This window comes from Muscardinus avellanarius (assembly GCF_963383645.1).
Source record: "Muscardinus avellanarius genome assembly, chromosome: 3".
In the NCBI taxonomy this organism is placed as follows: domain Eukaryota; kingdom Metazoa; phylum Chordata; class Mammalia; order Rodentia; family Gliridae; genus Muscardinus; species Muscardinus avellanarius.
The window spans coordinates 120,660,166-120,677,710 of NC_137788.1; the positions used below are offsets into that span (position 1 = coordinate 120,660,166).

Here is a 17,545-nt window from a genome sequence, read left to right on the forward strand (position 1 = left end):
TATTGTCCAGGGCCATAGGCAGCCTCTCCAACAAACCAAGTCTGCTGTAGATTTTGGCCAGCGATGAAGGAAAAACTCTCCTTAAAAAGCAGCTCCATCTATATTTAATGTCAGAGAAAAGACAAACTTTTCTTAACTAACAGGCAATGAGTCACTCTTTTTGGTGTGTCATGTGGTATTTTAGGTAACTTTACACTGTATGTTTCAGTTAAGTAAAATTTGTAGGGAATGAGAAGCTACCTCTAGATAATCTGACCTTGAAAATACAGAAAGATTCTTTGCCTCCTTATTCTAAAAGACTAGTGACTTTCCAGCTCTGAGAGAGAACAGGATCCCTCTGCCCGGTTTTCTTTGGTGTAAGGCAGTCTGGCCACTCCATCTAATGCTGTCTGTCTCATCTCACGTATAGGAGCGGGATGCTGCACTCCAACCCTGGGGACTATGCCTGGGGTCAGGCAGGGCTTGATGCCATTGTAACCCAGGTGAGGAGCTGCCTTTCGAGGGTGTCTGTTCAGTGTGTCTCATGGTTCCACAGGCCTCCTGCTTTCCTTCTGCTACTTTCTTGAATGGCAGTCACTCTGCTTTCTCTAATATTTTGAGCATTTGGGTTTCCATTTTACTAAAGGTATAAACAGGGGTTTACCTCAGCCTCCGTGTACCGTAGATCCAAGGGGATTTCTAGAAGAGTTTTCTAGAGAAAGTAAAGACTTTTCTCATAACAAACAGTATATTTTTGGCCTCTTGTTTAGTCCTATGAGTATTCTATAAAACAGTACTTCACACAAAAAATGAGGGTCTCACATGTTGAAATAGCGATTTCTGCTAGATGGAGCAAAGTAGGGGAAGGAAGCAGAGAAAAAGGTATCCCATGCCATGTGTAAGTGCTTCCACTTGCTCACATACGTTTTGATTTGATTGGTTTTTCATTTCCCTCGTGGATTGCTGACACTAGAAGCATGTCATTTATAGTCAAGACTTCTTAAAGGCAGTAATTTATGTATTTCTGGCTTGTTCTGCGCCACTCTCCACATCCTCACCCTTTTCTTCCTTCTGGCAGAATGAAGTTTTTGGACCAGTTAGGTATTGCTTTTTATTATTAAGTTGTGGTTTTATTCATGACATCATAACACTTTTTGCTACGTGGGCCTTGCAATCTTGGGTCTGTCTGTAGGTTTATACGAATGTCACTCTGAAATTGTAAAGCAATTTTAAGTGTCTAGCAGCACAAAAGGAGAAACTCAGACCTATCTGAGCTTTGCAGAAGTGAGAGCAACTAACATTTCTAATACCTGCACTGTTTATTCATTCTCAGCTGGAGCAGCTCCCTCTCCAAGGATATTGAGATGTCTGCCATGTTGGCTTACTCTTTTTCCTTTTTTTGGTAGCTTTTAGGACAACTGGAAAACACAGGGCCTCCCCCAGCTGACAAAGAAAAGATCACATCTCTTCCAACAGTGACAATAACTCAGGAACAAGTTGGTAGGTTTATTTTCATATTTATTCTGTCATTTTATGATCTCAGCTCAAAATTCCAGTACGTTTCTATACTGAGAATCTTCAGGTGAAGCTATAGCCTTCTAAAATTCCTATCTTGTCGGGCATGGTGGTGCACGCTTGTAATCCCCGAGCTTGGGAGGCGGAGACAGGAGGACCGCGCAGGTTCGAAGTCAGCCGCACTGTCTTAAGAGACCCTGTTTCCAAATAAAATATTAAAAAAATAGGTCCGGGAGCTGGGCGTGGTGGCACATGCTTGTAATCTCAGCATTTGGGAGGCTGAGATGGGAGGATCGCGGTTCACGGACACCCTCAGCTACTTAGTGAGGCTCTCAGCAACTCAGTGAGACCCTGTTTCAAAATTAAGAATAAAAAATTGGGCTCGGAGGTCAAATGCCCCTGGGTTCCATCCCCAGACCTGCAAAAAAAGAAAAAGTCTGGGGGAGTGTAGCCTGGAGGTAGAAGGGTTCTATCCCCAGTACCACCAAAAATAATAATAATAAAATAAAATAAAATGACTATCTCTATACCAGAATTGGAAGTCTCTGCCCCTTCATTAGGTTAATCAACAGGTATTTCCTGAGTAATTACCACATCCCTTCTTCAGGTGTTGTTGGAAATAAAATGATAAAAGACATACAAGAGTTGATTCTAATCTGTTGAGACCTCTAGTAGAAGCAAACTCGCCAAGTGATTGAAAAATAGTTTTGGAAATAATGACAGGCAGAGGATACTGCCCTGGGGGCAGAGGAGGAGAACAAATGAGAGCTCAGGGATTTGTTTCACTTTTCCTTGTGTTATGGGAGTTAAGTGCATTAGTCATAGATATTATTTTATTTATAAGCACAGAAGGAATTTAGTGATAAAGGACATTATTCGCGTGGTGGGGTACTGGGGATGGAATCCAGGGGCGTTGCACCTCTGAGCAACACCCCCAGCCCTATTTTTTAGTCTTCTTATTGTTGAAACAGGGCCTCACTGAGTTGCGAAGGGCCTCGCTGAAAGGACAGCTGAGGCTGTCCACAAACTGTGACCCTCTGGTCTCAGCCTCCCGAATGCTGGGATTACAAGGGTGTGTCACCACGCCCAGCTATAAAGGACATTATTTTGACTGACAGTTTCTTTCTCCACAAATTCAGGTTTATAGTCAAAAAAGATTTATGAAGTAGTGGGAGTTTATGACTAGGTAGAAAGGGTTGGACCTTGTCAAAGTTGGGCTAGATGTTTTAGGTAGTGGGTATGCTTTATAGGTCTCTAAGGGGAGGAATGAAGGGGTATACGTGATGTCTTGGGGCAGGTTAGTCTGGAGGGAGTGTGGGGAGTAGAGTGGGAGGGGAGAGTGCAGAGGCAGCGGGCCAGGTTGGTTTGAGTGATGATGGCAGTGCTAACAGGAAGGAAAGGGAAGGGTAGCTTTAGACGTTCATTTTGGAGTAAGGCTTTTGCCACTGATTGCACAGTCAGATGAAGGAGGGGAAAGGGTCGAAGAGGATTATAAGATTTTCACAACCTTGTAACATAAAGGTGGTGCTGCTGCCATCATCAGGAAGGGAAAGTAGTGAGTGGGTTCTGGTTTGCGTAAGGAGATGATGTGGCGGTTTTAATTTTGAACTTGTTGATTTTGAGTTATCAGCTGAGAATCCAAGAGAAGATGAGCTGAAGGTTGCTGTGAAGGTGTTATTAGGGGACATTAGCTGATAACAAAATATAAGACATATTTGGATGGTTAAAGGCCTGGAATTGGGGATACTGCAGTAGACTTGGCATGAGAAGTAGGATTTGGAATTGAGATGAAGTAGTGGGAATGGAAAGGAAAGAGTGACTCCTAGTACATGGTGGCCCTGCTGCCAGCGCCCTGCCTGCTGTTAGGGCATGGCACATGTCCCAGCTGCTGAGGATACAGACTGGCTGCTCTTATCAGCCAAACTTGGGAAACTCAGAATTGTGTACCTGTAACTCCCAGTGTAATTTGTGACCATTTCCTCTGAGGAAAAAGGGCTTCTAGTCTCTTGATTTGGAGGCCTGAGCTACACTTGGCCTTTGCAATTCTGCAGCACCACTTTTTAGTACAGCTTTTACTTAACAGAGGACTTTGGGGAAGCCACACTGAAAGCAAATGTGTGATGTGGAAAAGAACAGGGTAGATTGGCCTGATACTCTGAGTGGGAATGGCTAAGATGGCTGAGATGAGTCCCTTGGCTGTGGTGTTTCCTAAGCAGAAACCAACTGCCAGAGACTCACACATCAGAGAGGATGTTTTTCCTGTTTTACTTATAAGAATCTAAGCCTCAATGTATTTCTTCCAACTCTATACATTAAAAAGTGGACCTATTATATGATTCCTTTCCAGGCCTTAGTAGAGTAGGCCCCATCCCTCATTTCTGCTTTTCATGTGCCTGTGTATTACCATCTCTGCCCCTATTTGTGTTTGTGTTTGGGGGATACTAGAGATGGAGCCCAGAGGTGTTCTACCTCTGAGTTATACATTTAGCCCTTTTTGGGTCTCGCTGAGTTGCTGAGGCTGGCCTTGAACCTCTGATCATCCTGTCTCAGACTCCCAAGTACTAAGATTTCAGGTGTAGCTGTGATGGTGCATGCTTGTAATTCCAGTATCTGAGAGGCTGAAACAGGAGGATTGAAGGTCTGTGGCCAGACTTAACAATTTAGTGATACCCTGTTTAAAAAATAATAATAAAGATTGCAAGGCATGTATCACCATGCCTGGCTTCTGCCCACATTTTTTTGTTTGTTTGTTTTTGGTTTTGCAGTACTAGGGATGGAAACCAGGGGCATTCTACCTTTGAGCTACACCCCCAGCCCTATTTTTTATTCTTTATTTTGAAATAGGGTCTCACTGAGCTGTGGAGGGCCTCACTAAGTAGCTGAGGCTGTCCACGAACCATGATCCTCCTGTTTCAGTCTCCCAAATGCTGAGATTACAAGTATGCATCACCACACTTAACTTTTCTGCCCACGTTTTGAAATACAATTCTTGCTTTTTATCTACATCCCATTTAGATGCAATTTTTCGTTTATTTCGTGTATCTTTTCTTTATGCATTCTTTGGGTACCTCCTCTCTCTCTCTCTCTCTCTCTCTCTCTCTCTCTCTCTCTCTCTTTCTCTCTCTCTCTCCTTTCTTCCTCTCTTTTTTATCTCTCTGTTTCATCCTTCCTTTCTTCTTTTCTTTCTACCCCTAATTAATGCCCCCAACCCTTTTTTATTTTTTTATTTTAAAACAGAGCCTTCAAGCCGGGCGTGGTGGCGCACGCTTGGCGCACGCTTGTAATCCCCATGCTTGGGAGGCAGAGACAGGAGGATCGTGCAGGTTCGAAGCCAGCAGCACGCGCTGGTTTAGGAGACCCTGTTTCCAAATAAAAATGTAAAAATGGGTCTGGGAGTGTAGCCCGGAGGTAGAAGGGCTTCCAGGAACCCCAGTACCACCAAAGAAAAACAAAACAAAAAAAAACCCAGAGCCTTCAAACTTGTGATCCTCCTGAGCTCAGCCTCCCAAGTACTGGAATTATAGGCATGTGAAACTGTGCCCGGCTTTCTTGTTTATTTTAAAAGTCATTTCTTGTTGGGCGTGGTGGCGCACACTTATAATCCCAGTGCTTGGGAGGCTGAGACAGGAGGATCGCACAGGTTCGAAGCCAGCCTCAGATACTTAGTAAGGCCCTCGGCAACATAGTGAGATCCTGTTTCCAAATAAAATATAAAATAGCTCTGGGAGTATAGCCCAGAGGTAGAAAGCCTCTGGGCTCCACCACCAGTAGCGCCAAAAAAATAAAAAATAAAATAAAAGTCATTTCTTCCTCCGACAGATATGGGTTTAGAATGTCCGGTATGCAAAGAAGATTACACAGTTGAGGAACAAGTCCGGCAGTTGCCTTGCAATCACTTCTTTCACAGCAGTTGCATCGTGCCATGGCTAGAACTGGTGAGTGTGGCCAGTTGTGATCTGGAATGAGGGACCTGTGTAAGTCACATCTTCTTAGGGGCTGTTCAGAGTAAAGGTGAAGTTAGCAGTTCATGAAGAGCCAAATAGGTCAGACTTTAGTCCCATAAATCCCTGGCTGAATGCTAGAACACCATCACTGTTTCATTAGACTACTGTCTTTTTGAAGTTTCTAACCAGGGATTAGCAAACTAGCCAGCAGTTGCTGCCATCATCAGAGATAGGGGAGTTCCCGTGATCTGCTACCTGTTTTTGTAAATAAAGTTTTATGGGAACATAGCTATACTTAATTTGTTTATATATATTATGGGTATTTTTGTGCTATATGGGCAGAATTGAATAGTTGCAACAGAGTTAGTATACCCTGCAAAGTCTAAACTATTCACTCCCTGTCCCTTTAAGGAAAAAGTTTGCTAGCATGCCTGTAATCCCAGTACTTGAGAGGCTGAAACAGGAGTATTGTAGGTTGGAGGCAGCTTCAGCAATTTAGCAAGACCCTGTTTCAAAATAAAAAATTCAAAGGGCTGGGGGTATAGCTTGGAGGTAGAATGCCCCTGGCTCAATCCTAGCACCAAAAAAGAAGAAAGAAAAGAAAAGAAGGATGGAGGGAGGGAAAAGAAAGAGAAAGGATTTGCTGATTTCTTTGTTGACACTGCCTAAAAAAGTGGTGGGCAGTTATTCTCCTATCGTAGCTCAGGTTGTGCTTTCTAGTTAACTCTGTTATGTTTTGGCTGTTAGTAATCTGCTGGCCTAGACCTCTGTCAGGTCTGCCTGACGTCCTGCTTGGCATAGATCCTGGCTCCACGCTTTGGAGCTCAACATGTGCTGTGTGGGGTGCATGGTCTTTCCCCTTCTAGTTGTCAAGTCATAGTTTTTGATGTACCGGATATAGTGGCACATGCCTGTAATTCTTACTTGGGGAGCTGAGACCGGAGGATTACAAGTTCAAGACCAGCTTCAGCAACTCAGTGAGACTCTCAGCAACCTATTGAGACCCTGTATTAAAATAAAAGAATAAAATAGAGCTGGGAGGGGGGTATAACTCAGAGGTAGAATACCCCTAGATTCAGTCCCCACTACCATCAAAAACAATTTTTTTTCAATGTGATAACTTTCAGGATTTTTCTTTCATTTTTTTTTTTTTTTTTTTTTTTTGCGGGTCTGGGGATGGAACCCAGGGGCATTCGACCACCAAGCTACACCCCCTGCCCCATTTTTTAAATTTTTTATTCTGAAACAGGGTCTCACTAAGTTGCAGAGGGCCTCACTAAGTAGCTGAGGCTGTCCGTGTTCCGCGATCCTCCAGTCTCAGCCTTCCAAATGCTGGGATTACAAGCATGCGCCACCACACCCGGCTTAACTCTAAAGCTATTTCAAGTATTTAGGATGCCTAGTTTCTCAGGCCAGCCTGTTCACGTGGGCTGATATCTTTCTCTTTCAGCATGACACATGCCCTGTATGTAGGAAGAGCTTAAATGGTGAGGACTCTACTCGACAGACCCAGAGCTCTGAGGCTTCTCCAAGCAACAGATTTAGCAGTGACAGCCAGCTACATGACCGATGGACTTTCTGAAACTAAAGACCACATCTGAACCAGGGCTGTCTGTGGTAGCTTACTTACCATAGCTGTAAATTGTATCAAAGTAGTAGATGGATTTAGGACTCGCATAAGAAACCCTAACCCATAATATTAATGCAATGAGTGTTTTTCTTCTTTAAATTTAAAGTTAGTGTCTACAGATGGAATTGTATCTACAACCAAATGCCTCTTATTCCTGAATCCAGAGTGATAATTTTATAAGCGTGCAACTTAACTGTGTGGGTTTGCTCCCACCTGAGTAGAATCGGTTCTGTGAAGTGTAGCTAGGGTCCTGCTGTCTGTCGTGTTGCCTTGTACTGGATGTTTCCACGCCTTCTCTAATCTCCACCCACCATTAGTGTATTTTATAGTAAATACAGCGGAACCAGAGCCCTAAAGTACTGCTGACATAGTGTCCTTGTCTTAACTGTGCAAAAGCATCTACTTTACCACGTGTTAGCAGTCAGGTGGTGTCAGATTAGTTCAGGAATCTGCAACTAATAATTCTGTTTCGTCTTGATCCTCAGAGAGCAAATAAAAGAAAAAATTCCAGTGGGAAGGAAAAGGTAGCCTGCTATCATACACCTTGACTTTCTAATTTAAAATTTTAAAGATTACTTTGGGAGGTACAGTTTCCCTAGCAAAAGACATGTCGGGAGCCATATGTTGGTTCCTTTATGGGAATGAGTCGATCAGCATAGATACAGAAAGACAGGTATTTGAAATCTTGAGGTCTGAGATTTTTTTTTAATGATCCGCAACTTATTGTTTACTGTTTTTGTCCTAGGGACCTTAATATAATTTTCCTCATAGAAATAAGATTACTTTATTACTGCTTCCATAGCCAGTTCACTGTTTTTGGAATTCATTGCTCTTTAAGAATTGAGATTTTACATGATCTTATTTTAATTTTTAAAGCCCACTTTTCATCTCATACTTTTCCCTCTCCTTGGTTCTGGCTATACTTAGAATCAAACTGATACATGTGATCATGCTCAAAACAACTGGGAGAAGGAGGCCTTATTTTTAAGCCTAACAGTATCCCATACCTGTGCTCTTTAAGTGTTTAAAGTTAATAAATGAAGAGTGTCAAGAATGTTGTTGGAACTTCAGAGTCTCAAAAAGACCCGACGGGGACATATAATAGCTGTGGTATACCAAAAATGGCATTAAAGGTGCATGAAGCAGCACCGTTAATAGGACTGTACCAGCCTTTCGTTTTATTTTATTTTTTTATGGTACTGGAATGGAATCAAGGGGCTTTCTACCTCCGGGCTACACTCCCAGACCTATTTTTATATTTTATTAGAAACAGGGTCTCACTATGTTGCTGAGAGCCTCACTAAGTAGCTGAGGCTGGCTTCGAACCTGGATCCTCCTGTCTCAGCCTCCCACGTGCTGAGATTATAAGCGTGCGCCACCACTCCCGGCTCCTGTATCGGCCTTTCACAGTGTGGAATGACTAGAACAAGATTACTACTCTTCAGTGAGACTCTGGGACAGGGGTCTTTCCTCAGTTTCTGTTGGCTATCACACACTGCTTTGGGGATGAGGGGTGTACTTTGACACAGGAGAAAGGAGTTGGGGGTGAGGAGAAAAAGTAGGAGAGTAGTCTGCTGAACTAAGAGCCTGCCTTCAAAAGTTGTGACCAGAAGGAATGATTCAGGTTGGGCCCAGAGAGAATAAAAGATGTTTTCTCATAACCATTCATACTATACCTCTAGTGATTATTTCTCTGGGGGATGTGATCCGTTTATTGCAGTTAACCCATGAAGTGTAGCCTGAGAATACATACAGGTTTTGCCTTGGGGATGAAGAGGTTGGGGCAGTGGAGAGGAGAATTATGTTACAAATATTTGACCATATTTGTAAAATATGTACAAAGACAGAGGGAGGCTAGGTGAAAATTGAAATACATTGTAGTTTCCAAGTAGAACAATATCAGCTGTCTCAGAAAAAAAATATGCCAGCTTAGAAATTTTTATCTGCCTATTAAAGTTGTAGATGTGAGAACAGGCAGTTGTTGTTGTTGTTGTTGTTGTTATTATTATTATTATTATTGTTATTATTTAGGTATTGAGGATTAAACCCAGGGGCATTCTACCTCTGAGCTACATCCCCAGTACTATTTCTTTTCTTTTTAAAATTTTCTTTCTTTCTTTCTTTCTTTCTTTATTTCTTTATTTCTTTATTTCTTTATTTCCTTATTTCTTTATTTCCTTATTTCTTATGTGTGTTACTGGGGATAAAACTCAGGGGCCTTCTACCTCAGGCTATACTCCCAGACCTATATCATATTTTATTTTGAAACAGGGTCTTGCTAAGTTGCTGAGAGCCTCACTAAGTAGCTAAGCCTGGCTTCTAACCTGCGCAGTCCTCCTGTCTCAGCCTCTTAAGCACTGGGATTACAAGCCTGTACCACCATCACTCCCAGCTCCTATTTAATTTTTTAAAATTTTATTTATTTTTATGATACTGGGGATTGAGCCTAGGGAGATTCTACCTCTGAGCTATACCCCTAGCCCTTTTATTCTTATTTTGAAACAGGGTCTCACTTTGTTGATGAAAGTCTCACTGTTTGCTGAGGCTGAACCTGCGATCGTCCTGTCTTAGCCTCCCAAGAACTGGGATTACTAGCGAGCACCACTGTGCCCGGCAAGATCTGCCTTTCTAAGCTACAGTACAACAAACAGCATCTGGCTGTCTGAAATTGGCTTCACGTTTTGCTCTCATAGAGGACATGAAGCTCATTTTGCTGTTTCCCATACTTGTCCCACTTAATGTGTTTATATAGTGTTTCTTCCTGTAATGGGAGGCATCTCAACCTTCCAGGTCAATTTATGTTAAAGAATTAGTTTTCTTCAGAGAAACAGAAGCAATGGGATGTATATGTAGACAGAGAGATTTACCAGAAACAATTGACATGTGTGATTATGAAGGTTAAGGAGTCCCAAGATCTGTGTTGGGTAGCCAGCTGGAGCTCTGGGGAGCAGTTAGTGTAGCTCTAGCCCATGTCTGAAGGGCTGAGCACTGGGAGAGCCAGTGGTATAAGTTCCAGTCTGAAAGTTTGGCCAAATATCTGTATATCCTGTGGGCTAGTCAGATTGACACGTGAAATTAGCCATCACAAGGAAGAGAAACAAAAGTGCACACAAAATGATTCTCACCCCACTCTAGATTTTGCCAAGTTGAGTGGCCCCCAAGAAATGTCTGCCTTGGCTTAGAGACCTTAGTGGTAGTGGTATATTGTCTGCACATAACTTCTATTTTTCCTCCTTTGACTAAATTGACCTAGAAGTCTGAGATGCCTCCCATTCTTGGAAGAAACATTTTCATTTCACTGGTCCAACACCAGAATATGTCTGGGGTTAAGAGTATTAAGATTTTGCTTGCCTTCAGTGTTTCAGACAGTTTTTTATTGTAGAAGGCTAGATAACCTGGGCTTTTCAAGCATGCATTTCTTTCTAGCTGGAATGCTAGCTGAAATACTTGGGAATTAGGAGATTGTATAGGAGTCAAGGGAGAAATGATGACACCACCGCTCCATTGAGCTTTCCCTGATTGCCAAAGAGAAGAGAAAACTTGAAATATTAGTTCTTGAGACCTTTACATTTATATTAATTGATCTACCCTTTGAACTCTCTGAGAGCCAAACAATTCTTTTTGTTATTCTGAATTTCTTCTTTATCTTGTCCATTATAACATTTTTCATATGTATGTATGTGTATATATATATATATATACACACACACATATATAGTCTATATATTTATTTCCTCCTGTCTTTTAAAATTTAAAACAAGAAAGAAGAAAAATACTTGATTTGTATATAATTAGGAAGATTTTTTTGGGGGGGGTGGTACTGGGGGTGGAACCCAGAGGCTTTCTACCTCTGGGCTATACTCCCAGACCTTTTTATATATTTTATTTGGAAACAGGGTCTCACTTAAGTTGCTGTGAGCCTCACTGAGTAGCTGAGGCTGGCTTCCAACCTGTGCGATCCTCAATTAGGAAGATTTTTAAGAGATTGGTAGACTTAGAATTTGAGGGATTATGTAGCATAGTGTCTTCCTAAGGGCTGTTGCTTCTCAGGTAGTTTCTAGATGGGTTTGTTTAACCCATTTTCATATGGATTCGTTTGGCTGGACAAAACTGGGGATCTGGGCCAGAAGGGCAGAGAAGTGGGTAGAAAGGTGAACATTGAGCTAATGATCTGGGAGAAGGAAAAATTCTAGAGTGATTTTTATTTCTTTGCTATGTGTGGTGGTGCATGCCTATAATCCCAGTACTTGGGAGGCTGAGACAGGAGGATCACAAATTCAGGACCAGCCTCAGCAACTTAGACTCTTGGCAACCGAGTGAACCCTTTTCCAAAACAGAAAAGAAAAATATCTGGGGGTGTAGCTTGGAGGTAGAATGTCTCTGGGTTTAGTCCCCATTACTACAAAAACAAATGAATGAATAAAAATGAAATGAAATGAAAATAATCATTCTGCTGGGCACAGTGACACATGCCTATAATTCTAATACTTGGGAGACTGAGCAGGAGGATTGCAGATTCAAGGCCAGCCTCAACAACTTAGTGAAAACCTCAGCAACTTAGAACCTGTTTCAAAATAAAAAACAAAAAGGACTGGGGTAAGACAGGCGTGGTGGTGCACGCTTGTAATCCCAGCATTTCGGAGGCTGGGACCAGAGGATCGTGGTTTACAGACAGCCTCAGCTACTTAGTGAGGCCCTCTGCAACTCAGTGAGATCCAGTTTCAATATAAAGAATAAAAAATAGGGCAGGGGGTGTAGCTCGGAGGTCGAATGCCTCTGGGTTCCATCTCCAGACCCAAGGCTGTAGTAGAATGTCCCTGGGTTTAATCCCCAGTACCAAAAAAACAAATAAATTTTTGGTTTTTTTTTTGCCAGGCATGGTGGCGCACGTTTGTAATCCCAGTATTTGGGAGGCTGAGGCAGGAGTATTGTGCAGGTTTGAAGCCAGCCTCAGCTACTTAGGCTCTCAGCAACTTAGTGAGAACCTGTTTCCAAGTAAAATATAACATAGAGGCCAGGCATGGTGGCACACGCTTGTAATCCCCACACTTGGGAGGCGGAGACAAGAGGATCGTGCAGGTTCGAAGCCAGCCGCGCTGGCTTAAGAGACCCTGTTTCCAAATAAAAATATAAAATAGTTCTGGGAGTGTAACCCAGCGAAGGGTTTCCGGAACTAGAAAACCCCTGGGTTCCATCCCCAGCACCACTAAAATTAATAAATTAATTAAGTAAATGAATATTTTTTAGAATTTCTATTGCTAGTTCTCTGAAAAGCAGAGAAACCTTCAGACTCCAGAGTGATATATTGTTCCTGACACTTTCCTTTCAATATGAAGTTTTTTTGTTTTTGTTTTTGTTTCGGTACTGGAGATGGAACCCAGGGGTATTGTACCTCCAGGCAATACCCCCAGCCCTATTTTTTAGTTAGTTAGTTAGTTAGTTTATTTGTTTGTTTGTTTGTTTGTTTGTTTGTTTATTTATTTATTTATTTTGCGGTACTAGGAATGGAACCCAGGGGCATTCTATGTCCAAGTTATACTGCCAGCCCTACTCTTTTCTTTCTTTCTTTTTCTTTTTTCTTTTTTCTTTTTTCTTTTTTTGGTGGTACTGGGATTCCTGGAAACCTTTCTACCTCCAGGCTACACTCCCAGACCTTTTTTTTATACTTTTTTATTTGGAAGCAGGGTCTCTTAAACCAGCATGGCTGGCTTCGAACCTGCGCGATTCTCCTGTCTCCACCTCCCAAGCACAGGGATTACAAGCATGCGCCACCGCTCCTGGCTATTTCTTATTCTCTATTTTGAAACAGGATCTCACAAAGGCAGTGTGTTGCCAAGGGCCTCACTAAGTAACTGAGGCTGTCCGTGAACTGTGATCCTCCAGTCTCAGCCTTTCAAATGCTGGAATTACAAACATGCTACACCATGCCTGGCTCACATAAGGTTTTAATTTATAGGAAAATAATTATTTTAGGCCAAGGATATAGACATGGCAATTAATTAAATAGCTCCATAGATCATGCTAAATGTAATTTGTCAACATTTTTTTTCATAATAGTGGGACATGTGCTTCTTAAATATTTTCTTTGAGCAGCACCCTGGTGCAATAATTGTTTCTCAAGTTAGAAGGAAGATTTTGGGGGAGGAACTTTTTTCTAACCCCAGCAAGACTCATTTTGATTAAATAGTTATTAGAAAAAAGAATTCCTTTTTTTTTTTTTTTTTTTGGTGGTACTGGGGGTGGAACTCAGAGGCTTTCTAAGTCTGGGCTATACTCCCAGACTCATTTATATTTTTTATTTTGGAAACAGTGTCTCACTAAGTTGCTGAGAGCCTCACTAAGTAGCTGAGGCTGGCTTCGAACCTCTGCGATCCTCCTGTCTCAGCCTCCCAAGCGGGGATTACAAGCATGCGCCACCACGGCTGGCTAGAATTCCTTATTTATGTCTTGGTATTGCACGCGCGCGCGTGCGTGCGTGTGTGTGTGTGTGTGTGTGTGTGTGTATCCAAATAATGTCTACACTCACACACGTGTGTGCATTTCATCCTGGGATCTGGCAGGCACTGGGGGAGAGAGGTACAGAAGAGGCTGGAGTCTCACAGTCTTATTCTCTCACGTGCATGCCTTTAGCCCCCGTATTTCTGTGAGTTTTCTTTTCCAGGACACTGTTGGCTCTAGCAGGTGCCTAGTTAGTGGATCATTGGCAAAGAAATTCGCCAGAATTAAAAACCTAGTTACTTCTGAGGATTGAGAATAAATGAGAGAGGAGAAGGTGCTTATCATCCATTGCTCTTAGATTCTAGTCAACTCAAATACAGTTATCTTGGGTTGGTTTGTTTTGTGGTACTAGGGATGGATTCCAGGGGCATTCTACCTTCGAGCCACACCCCCCAGCCCTATTTTTTATTTTGAAACAGGTTCTCACTAGGTTGCAAAGAGCCTCACTAAGTAGCTGCATTTGTTTGTGACCCTGCGATCCTCCTGTCTCAGCCTCCCAAGTACTGGGATTATAAGCGTGCACCACCATGCTCAGGGGAAGAATGCCTCTAGGTTTAATCCCCAGTGCTACACACACAAAAAGAAATAAATAAAAAAAGAAAACATAGAATGCAGTGTGTACAACCAGATGTACTTACAAGGTTGAAATATAACCCTCTAAAGGACATTATGAGGTTTGATCTCCTGTAGCTGTCTCAGACAAGAATTACAGGTATTTGACTTTAAGATTATATATATGTACACACACACACAAACATATACTTTATGTTTTGCTAGCAGATTATACTTAGCTGGTATCCCCAGAAGTGAAGTTTCTGTGTTCTCTTTCCTATTTTCTTCTCTTTCGGTACTGGGGTTCTCTTTCCTATTTTCTTCTCTTTCGGTACTGGGGATGAAACCCAATGTCATTGTACTTCCTAGCTACACCCCCAGCCCTATTTTTTAGTCTTTTTATTTTTGAAACGGGATCTTGCTGAGTTCCGAAGGGCCTCGCTAAGTAGCTGAAGCTCTCTGCAAAATGCGATCCTCTAGTCTCAGCCTCCTGAATGCTGGGATAACAAGCTTGCACCGCTATGCCTGGCTCCCTTTCCTTTTTTTTTTTTTTTTTTTTTTTGTGGTTTTGGGGGTGGAACCCAGGGGCATTCGACCTCCGAGCTACACCCCCTGCTCTATTTTTTATTCTTTATTTTGAAACCGGGTATCACAGAGCTGCAGAGAACCTCACTAAGTAGCTGAGGCTGGCCGGGCGTGGTGGCACATGCTTGTAATCCCAGCCTTCGGGAGGCTGACACTGGAGGATCACGGTTCACGGACAGCCTCAGCTACTTAGTGAGGCCCTCTGCAACTCAATGAGACCCAGTTTCAAAATAAAGAATAAAAAAATAGGGCAGGGGGTATAGCTTGGAGGTCGAATGCCCCTGGGTTCCATCCCTAGACCCGCAAAAATAACTAACTAACTAAATAAATAAATAAATAAAACAATAAAATAAATAGCTGAGGCTGTTCGCGAACCGTGATCCTCCTGGCTCATCCTCAACTCTATTTTTTTTTTTTTTTTTTTTTTTAGTGGTACTGGGAATTGAACCCAGGAAGGCTCTACCACTGAGATGCATCCTTAGCCCCTTTTTAAATTTTTTTAGTTTGAGACAGGGTCTCACTAAATTAATCAGGCAGGCCTCAGACTTATGGTCCTCTTGCTTCAGCCTCTCAAGTAGCTGGGATTGCACGCATGTGCCACTGTGCTCTGCTAAGAAATACCTTTGTGTGTGCAATACACAGACATACACACACAGACACACACACTGTCCCTCTCCCTCCATCACTCCCTCTCTCCTTTTCTCTCTCTGGGAATTGAACTCAGAAGTATTCAGGGGTGAACTCTACTTTAGAGCTATACTCCCTGCTTTTGTATTTTATTTTTCATTTTGAAACAGGGTCTTGCTGAGTTATATCATATTGGCTTTGAACCTGTGATCCTCCTGTCTCAGTCTCCAGCCTCCCAAATACTGGGATTATAGGCATGCGCCACCATGCCCTGCTAAGAGGTACTTGTGTGTGTGCAGGGGGGAGGGATATTGGGGATTAAACCCAGGGGCATTCTACTTCTGAGCTATATCCCCAGTCTTCTTTTATTTTTTATTTGAAAACAGAGTCTCACTAAGTTGTTGAAATTGTCCCCAAACCTTTGACCCTTCTCTTTTAGCCTCCCAAGTACTGGGATTGTGAGTGTGCACCACCACACTCAGTCTACAAGTGCCATTTTTTTAAGGCTTAAAACTTTTTAGACGTCCTCCCAACAAGATCATAACTGAATTTAAGGTTTTTTGTGGAGTTTTTGTTTGTTTGTTTGTTTGTTTATTTTTGGTACTGGGGACTGAACCTGAGGGCATCCTGCTTCTGAGCTATACCCTCAGCCAGTTTTATTTTTTCTTTTGAAACAGGATCTTGCTAAGTTGCTGAACATCTTTCTGAGTTGCTGAGGCTGGCTTCAAACCTGTGATCCTCCAATCTCAGCCTCCCAGGTACTAGAATTGCAGGTGTATAGCACCATACCCAGAAGTTTTAGTCTTTTTTGATGAATATTGTAATAAAAAGCTATGATTGAGCCCGGTGTGGTTGTCCATGCTTGTAATCCCAGTACTTGGGAGGCTGAAACAGGAGGATCGCGCAGGTTTGAAGTCAGCCTGAGCTACTTAGTGAGGCTGTCAGCACATTAGTGAGACCCTGTTTCCAAATAAAAATATAAACTAGGTCTGGGAGTGTAGCCCAGAGGTAGAAGGCCCCTGGTTCCATCCCTAGTACCACAAAAATAAATAAATAAATAAATAAATAAATAAATAAATAAATAGCTATGATTTTAGTATGCTTTTAAATCAATTTGTCTTTATTATTTATGCCAGAATCCATATCCAGATAAAATATAGATATTATATTCAATTAAAGTTTTTTTTTCAGGCAGAAGATAATGGGCATACAGATTCCCTGTAATAACCCTGTGACCTCACAGAGGTGCAAACCCCATGGTTGTGACTTGCTCATACAGAGCGGGGCTGAGAAGTATGTTCAGAAAACAACCTGCTCATGCATGGAAATGTATAGGCTTATTTGAACTCAGTTGTATGAATACATTTTGAAAGCCAAGATACAAATATTTCAAATTTCTGTTTGAGTCTTGAGATAAACAGAATAAATTAATTATTCAGAAGCAAGACTTTTAATTCATGGTTGCATTATTTATTCTGTTTAGTTCAACTCAGAAATAATAGTTTAATGTTCTTGAATTCCTTGCTATGCTTGGGCAGTGACCATGTGTCCTCTGTAGGTTTTCATATATGGACTCTAATTAGGGCAGTACAGCAGGTGCATCCTTTCTTGTAGTGGACACATCCTGTCTGGGAGACTTGTAGTGAGTATGTGATCTGCATAGTTAAAGAAGATTCTCTGAATAGTGAAAAGCAAGACATCACTGCCCATGTGAGCCTAAAGTGTAGTTAGTTAGCCAGGTGTGGTCACACTTATAATCCCAGTACTCGGGAGGCTGAAACAGGAGGGTCTCAGGTTTGTAGCCAGCCTCAGCAACTTAGGCCCTCTGCAACTTAGTGAGACCCTCTTTCAAAATTAAAGAGTAAAATAGGACTGGGGGGTGTAGCTCAGAGGTAGAATATTCCCGGGTTCAATCCCTGATACCATACACACAAAATGTAGTTAGTTAAAAATATAAGATTAATATTCATCAAAAAGGTAAAGAAAGACTGAAGTGAGTATGATGTATCAGGGAAAGCTTGGGAGACTTTTTGGGATTAGAATTCAAATGGTTCTGGGTTCCAGATCCAGAATTTCATTTAATCCTCAAAATAGTTCAGTAGAGACAAGATAGAGTAGGTAATATCCCATTTTACAGGTGTAAAATAGGAAATAGGAATAGTAAAATAAAATAGGAAATAGGAAAAGCATCTCAAAATTTCATTTTCCCAAAGAC

At 41.9% G+C, this 17,545-nt stretch overlaps 1 protein-coding gene across 1 annotated transcript in view; it reads left to right on the forward strand.

The window, feature by feature from the left end:
* RNF115 (ring finger protein 115) overlaps positions 1 to 7,020 on the forward strand; it is a gene marked incomplete at both ends in the record, with an annotated part of 79,897 nt that extends 72,877 nt beyond the window's left edge. Inside the window, 4 exons of the mRNA XM_080693202.1 lie at positions 410 to 482; positions 1,386 to 1,479; positions 5,314 to 5,429; positions 6,889 to 7,020. Coding sequence (XP_080549328.1) covers positions 410 to 482; positions 1,386 to 1,479; positions 5,314 to 5,429; positions 6,889 to 7,020 — 415 coding nt within the window. The remainder of the gene's footprint in view (positions 1 to 409; positions 483 to 1,385; positions 1,480 to 5,313; positions 5,430 to 6,888) is intronic.
* Between the last annotated feature and the right edge of the window lie 10,525 nt (positions 7,021 to 17,545).